This window comes from Charadrius vociferus, unplaced genomic scaffold (assembly GCF_000708025.1).
Source record: "Charadrius vociferus isolate BGI_N301 unplaced genomic scaffold, ASM70802v2 scaffold340, whole genome shotgun sequence".
In the NCBI taxonomy this organism is placed as follows: Eukaryota; Metazoa; Chordata; class Aves; order Charadriiformes; family Charadriidae; genus Charadrius; species Charadrius vociferus.
The window spans coordinates 3,198,659-3,205,404 of NW_009646631.1; the positions used below are offsets into that span (position 1 = coordinate 3,198,659).

At 40.6% G+C, this 6,746-nt stretch overlaps 1 protein-coding gene across 1 annotated transcript in view; it reads right to left on the minus strand.

Annotated features, from left to right (window-relative positions):
* Nucleotides 1–4,456, minus strand: part of KCNG3 (potassium voltage-gated channel, subfamily G, member 3) — a 15,282-nt gene extending 10,826 nt beyond the window's left edge. Inside the window, exon 1 of the mRNA XM_009888659.1 lies at nt 4,290–4,456. Within this exon, the coding sequence (XP_009886961.1) occupies nt 4,290–4,456 (167 nt within the window). The remainder of the gene's footprint in view (nt 1–4,289) is intronic.
* Nucleotides 4,457–6,746: the final 2,290 nt, after the last annotated feature.

The window sequence follows — 6,746 nt, forward strand, 5'->3', positions numbered from 1 at the left end:
TCAGGCAGAGCCTTCCTCCCGGCTCATACCTGCCTCTGCCTCATGTCTGTTGTCCGGCAGCTTCATACCTTCTTCTGTCCTACCCTTGTCCACAACATCAAAGCACACATCAGCTGGTGTGACCCTCTCTGCTCTCTAAAGCTTTGCTTTCACTTGTTTGCATTATGTACAGGGAGTTCTTCATTTCCACTACTGATTTCTTTTTTTTTCCGGCAGCTTCATACCTTCTTCTGTCCTACCCTTGTCCACAACATCAAAGCACACATCAGCTGGTGTGACCCTCTCTGCTCTCTAAAGCTTTGCTTTCACTTGTTTGCATTATGTACAGGGAGTTCTTCATTTCCACTACTGATTTCTTTTTTTTTTTTTTTTTACCCAAATATGACAATTCTCCAGGCTGAGGTATTTTCTAGGCTTATTAACATCTGGAGCATCCCGGGGTAAAATCACCCAAGATACAGCTCTCCCTTTCTGTGAGATGCTTCCAGTTGCGAATGTGCCTCCAGTTGCCACGAGAAAAGGTGGGTGAGTATATCCTTTCAAAACCAATGCCAAAGACGTGGTGCTCAAGCGCTGTGTCTGTAAAAGGTTAAACCAGTGTTTTACCATCCCCGTTCTTTGTTGCTTGTATCGGTTGGGTTTGGGTTTTTTTTTGTTCTTGTTGCTGCCATGTTACTTTCTCAGCTGAGATTGGTAAGGCATATTCAGGTGTATCAAAACAAATGGATAGTCATCTAATTGTGTAGTAAAAATTGTTGGTTTAAAGGAGAGTGCTATTAAGCGCTATTATTGTTAACCCTATTGGTCGTCTTCTAAAAATTACTTGGAGAGAGATTCGAATAAAGGTCCACGCGTTACCACGAAAGGACTCTTGCAAGCTCTGCTCTGGTTGTTATACAGTATATCCACTAGAGGTCACGGTTAGTCATTTTTCTCTGTTCATTTAACTGAGAAGACAAAAAACCCACCCTAACTCCAGTTACAAAAGGTAGTAAAGCATACACGCCGGCGTGTTCTTCCCCAGTAACGTCATTTGTGATCTCTGTTTAGTCATTCGGGTGTCTGTTACCTGGAAAGGTTTTTTGCTTCCAGCAGCTGCGTTCAGTTAATGTATCCTGGCTGCCTGTTAATTTTCTAAGCAACAAACACGATTTTAAACCTCTTCCACCTTTCTTTGATGTGTATGCTTCCGTAATTCGTTCTTTCAGGAACAATTACTAGAATAACTTAAAAAAATTAAATAGCAAAACCTGACTAGAACTTTGGTGGCGATGATGAGTTATCCAGGTGCTTCTGGCTTTGCAATTTGTCACGCTTCCCGCTCCCTGCCTTTTAACCCCCTTCGTTCCTCCTAGGGAGATTGCAGAGGAAGAGAAGACAGGACAAATAATATGGCCTGAAGACATGCGATTACTAACTGTATAGAAAGATGGGTAGGCATGTAAGTTCTAGATATCATTTCAAGATGAACAAAGCTTTATGTGCTGTGCTGTGTTGTGAAGCTGTGTGGCAGGACAGGTGAAGTGCTGGGCTAACAAGACTTCGTTTGTAGAGTGCGTCGCTTGACGAAGCCTTGTAGGTTGATTTGATGCCTATTTCTGGTTTTTAATTTCTTTTAAATATAGAGTGCAATGATCTTCTTCAGAGTGGCAGCATCAAACTTTCAATGTAAGCAAAGCTAACCTGACAACAGCGATGTTTTCTTTTCCTCTGTAGTCTGGCATGGGCAAGTTTAGTTATTTCAGTTGCAATTACTGACTTTCAATTTAATTGAGGAGATTTGATCTAGCGAGCTGGTGTCAATACCTGTAAACAACGCCTTCTTGCACCAGCAGCAGTAATTTACTGGGAACAAAACGTTGGATTTTAGACAGGTTTTGTAATTTTTCGGTAAATGTTCTGATTTTTTTGGCATTTTGAGATTGGTTGTCCCATCACAGTTGTGAAGTAGCCGGTTTATACTAAGTTCGTGGTAATTCACATTGTTTCATGGGAATTACTCAGAATTTACAAGTGTCAGTTCAGTGGTTGTTGTGGTATATCTGTCTTATTTTCCAGGAAACTTCAATGAGCGTAACTTTTTTTTTTTTTTTCTGATGTTGAATTTTGTGACTGAAAGTCTTAAGAAATTTGAAAAAAATAGAATGGAGAGCCTGAAAGAGACAAAACACTTAAGACTTTGTGTGACCGTAAGCAAAACACTTAGAAAGGTATTTTTCTTAATATATTACTAGAGGTTATTGGGGGGGGGAGGGTGTAAAGTGTGTTTGAAAGTTCCACCTGTCCTGATTTGAAATGTGATACCTAATTAGTAAAAAACAAGTGAGCCAATAAATCCATTTAAATAAGTCAACATAGAAATTAGTAAAACATATTCAACCTGTATGTTAAATGGTAAAGTATGAGGCATAAAGTGAATCTTTAGAAGGACTGAGCTGGCTAATAATCTAAAATATAATAAAGACCCCTTTCTAGTAGTTGAGTTCGGGTGGTTGGGGGGGTTGGTTTGGGGTTGGTTTGGGGTTTTATGATCTAGAGATACACGCTGGGATGTTGAATCAAAGCAATTACTCTTTTCCTGGTGTTATAGTTGTTATCATTTGCTGCCCAGGAGGAACTTCACAATTAATAGTCATTATGTAAAAATAGCTTACTTTGTGTCAACATTTATTTTCATGGCTTTGCACTGTGCTATTGCATCCTAGGGGTACTTAATGAACTTGAAATATTTTCTACAGTTTCCAAATCTTTCTGGCCCCGCGCTGAGACCGTTGCTCTGTGTTTTGAGTGCAGCTCTAGGGTTGCATTTTGAAAAGGGAGTCTTTACTTGCATTTTGTGTACGAACAAAGTGGTATATTTTGATAGCAGGCATTTTTCTTAACTCAGGATGAGATTCTGTTCCTACTGATATAGCTACGGAGTGTGGTTGACTTCAGTGCAGGCAAAACTGGCTTTTGGTGGGGTGTCTTCTGTCAGGAATCTTGGTTATTTTTATGACCACAACATGGAGGAACTTTAGCTGTGGACCAGGTTGCCATGATGATAGACTTGTACACACAGAACAAAAAGATCTTCCTGGCCAGGGAGCATACAGCTTGTGACATGTAGAACTGTGGGGGGAGAAACCACAATGCTTTTTGGTATTAAACATACTGCATTTGGCCATATCTATCTTAAATACTTGAAGAGGCAATACATACAGACTAGAACAAATGCTTCAAAAGGTTCTGCGTGCACAGATGGACTATCATTTGCATTTATGTTTAGTTTAGGTCTTGGGGGGAAAAATGGTTTCCAATAGATGTTTTTTTTCTTTAATCAAACTTCTCCGCACCAAAGCCCCTCTACTTCAATGTGATTTGTGGGCTACGCAGAAAATCTTTCAGGAGATGAGCCGATTACCACATATAATTACCAAACAAACAGTCTGACAGATGCGGTTTGGATTGTCAGTGGCACCTGACATAAGAGTACAAGTTCCCTTGTCACTGAGGCACTTAGAAAAATCTGAATAATTTTGAATATGAATGTTTCTAAAAGTGGATGAATGACATTTAGTAGGGAGCTGGGTATTCACATATATATACATGTGCACAGAATACAATCTGTAGTTGACACTTATAATTAGACTAACTTATTTCACAAAACATGCTAACAATTTGGGAAAACTGGCTATGAACAATTAAGATTTGATACTGGAGACCTGATGTATTCGTAGGTCAGACTGTGAGCTTTTTTTAATGTGAGAGACAACTGCCTTCTCTGTTGTCCTTCACCTCCTTGTTGAGAAAATCCCAGCAAAACTTCTTGTACCTGATGCTGGGCTAATTATTGAAGGCTACTAAATTTCAATGACCATTGAATCAAACGAAGCCCTCTTAGACAGACACGGTTACTAGCTAGGGTAAACCAGTTTGTCACATCTGGGCAGGCAGATACAAAGCACAGAGAGAAGGACGTTGCTTGCCTGAGGAAGGTGATTAGAAGGAGACTTGCTAATGGGGAATTCAAAGGCATGAACGTATTCTCACAGGAGAGCACAACACAGGAATGTATTGTCACACCAGTCAGATCCTTTTCTAATGCCTACTGAGGGGAAGGGAAACTGTTTGCAGAGAAGACAGAGAGAAATACTGGGATTTGGAGGAGCCGTGTGTGTGGGTGAATCCAAAGTACGCTCTCAGGAGAGGAAAAAATGAACATTATTCTGTCATGATATTACATTTTTATGCATTAGCTAACGTGAAGAGTTGCTGGTGTGCTTTTTCTGTAGTGTTTTCCCCCACACCTTGCATCCTCAGCAAAGACTATGAGCTCAGTTCCCTTGCCTAAACTTACATGAGTTAGTGCCACTTGAGATACCCTCCATTGTTCCTGTCCTCCACCTGCAGCTCCAGTAGTGCAAGAGCTTTCTATGTCCCGTCCATCAGCCCCCGTGGATGTCCCGTATGCCATACAGGTGACGCTTCATGCCTGCGTTTAGGTAATTGAATTGAGCCCTAGGCATTGTTGAAGAACAAAACTGGAAACTTAGAAGTTGTGTTGGTTGGGATTCGGGGCAGGTGCCCCGATGAATCACCCGTGGCCTTTGGGAAGGGAATTCAGACAGCTGGGGACTTCTGCAGAGCCACTGAAGGCAGCACACGTAGCTGTGCCTGCTCATTTAGAGGAGGTGATAAGCCTGGAGGTCTAATTAGGTGAGACTTAACCACAGTGAGCTAGTGTCCTGTAAGTAGGGGTGTACTGAATTTGTGGAAAAAAAATTTCTAAAGAGAAAATTCTGGAAATATCAGTTAATTTCTCTTATTTCTTAGTGAGAAATAGTATACTTTTTCAATTTATGTATCGAAGCTCTTGGTGGAAGGAGAGGAGAGTTAGAAACTTGTCTTGCTATTACACTGCTCTAAGCTTCAAACTTCAGAGGAAATAAAGTTAAATATGGCATTTTTGAAAACCCTTTCACTTCTTTCCTGATGAATAGGGGAAATATTACCATCTCAAACATTGCTCTTCTCAAATGCTGAGTGTTAACAACTGACCGCTCCACTGTACTAAACTAGAGGAAATTATGTAGAATCGGGTCTTGTAAGACTTCAGCATACAAAATTCAGTCACTTTGACCCCTTGCATGCAGATTTTTATTTGTAAAAAGAATTATTAATCTTTTTAGTCTAACCCTTATACCTTCTTCCAGAAGTCCCAGAAACTCTTCCTGTTGACAATACCAGCTTATAAAAATGATCAAGCTTGCTAACTTAGATAAACGTTTGCATAGCTATTTAAAACTTAAAGATGATACTCAGGTTCTTAAAATACTAAATCTGAAGTCAAAAACTCATCCACTTAGAATTAATAAACCAGCAGTGTCTTGTGTTCTGTTCACAAATAAATCCTTTGATTCTGGGTGAAAATGAGCTCAAACCTCTCTGTAAAAAATCCTCTTTTCCTGAGCTTCTCGCAGCACTGGGGACTGTGGTGTGCTCGTATCCTTCCTCAGGACATAGGCAGCCGTGGTTCTGCAGTGCAGCGAGGTGTTAAAACCCTCGCATTATCGGAGCTTCAGGAACAACTGGAGCATAGCTCCATTACCATCCCAGGGAAGCCAATAAAGCCGCTCCAGCCTGAGTTCACCACGTAGGGTGTTAAATGGCAGCTTGCCTTTCGTGGCTGTGCAGAAATAAGCTAGAGATCCCTGAGTACTTTCTGTAACTTACCTGCAATCTATTGGGGAGGGCTCTGGCTTCCAGCAAAAAGGTTACATTAAACTGGGTTGCATGTAAGGAATTGTATACAGCTCTCCCCAGCTGCCTACATAATCGCTGTCAACGTCTAAGCAAATTACATAGATGTTCCCCTAGCTCAGTGCTGTGCCACTGGCACAAGTTAGTATCTGCTTCCAGGAACGGTAACTTCTCACCCCGTGCATCAAATCATTCCTTCCTAAATTACGCAAGAGACCGGATTATGTCCCGGAATTTGAAGTTAAAGTGATCACACCATTATCTCCATTACACAGCTAGAAATGTCTCTTACAGCCAGAATGAGTCTTTCTCTGCCTTCGTTTTACAAAGGTATAATACTCCTCATGATGGTATTTTCAGCAATGACTTCAAGATGTAACCACTGATGGTCTGGATCAAGTACAAATAATTGCAACAAAATCTACCGGATTGATCCAGTAGATTGATCATCTCTTAGCAAAATATCTGAGAATCTGGTTCTTGAGATTAAACAACTGCATGAGAAAGTATTTTTCTTTCTTTCACAGTGTAAAAATATACATTTGTGTGCAGTTTTTATGCTGTGTTGTTCTCTAAGTTACTATAGCTTTGTTTTGTGCAATTGCTGACTTAGTGATTATGTTTTTTTTTAACACTTTTTTTTTTTGTATTTCAACACACTTTTGTTTCTCTGCTGGCAACTGTAGATCCTACCTACATGCAGACCTGCCCCCACGTTTTAAGTCAAGTGTCACTAAAGTTACAGTCACTTCTCGGAAAGCTGCAATATGTTCACTAATTGTTCTTTTCTTGCTAATTACAGGAGGGGAAGGGAGACTCCCCACACTCTCCTGGGGGAGGGAGGAGTGGGATTCAGAGGAGTGGTTCGCCAGTGGTATCTCTCTAATGTGTGCTTAATCCATAATGAAATTGCAGTTGAAAAAGCTGAATTCCTTTTTCATCGTGGGATCTGTTAGAAAGTACTGCTGGTGGACTTGCAGAGCTCAAACAGTCACATCATGCTG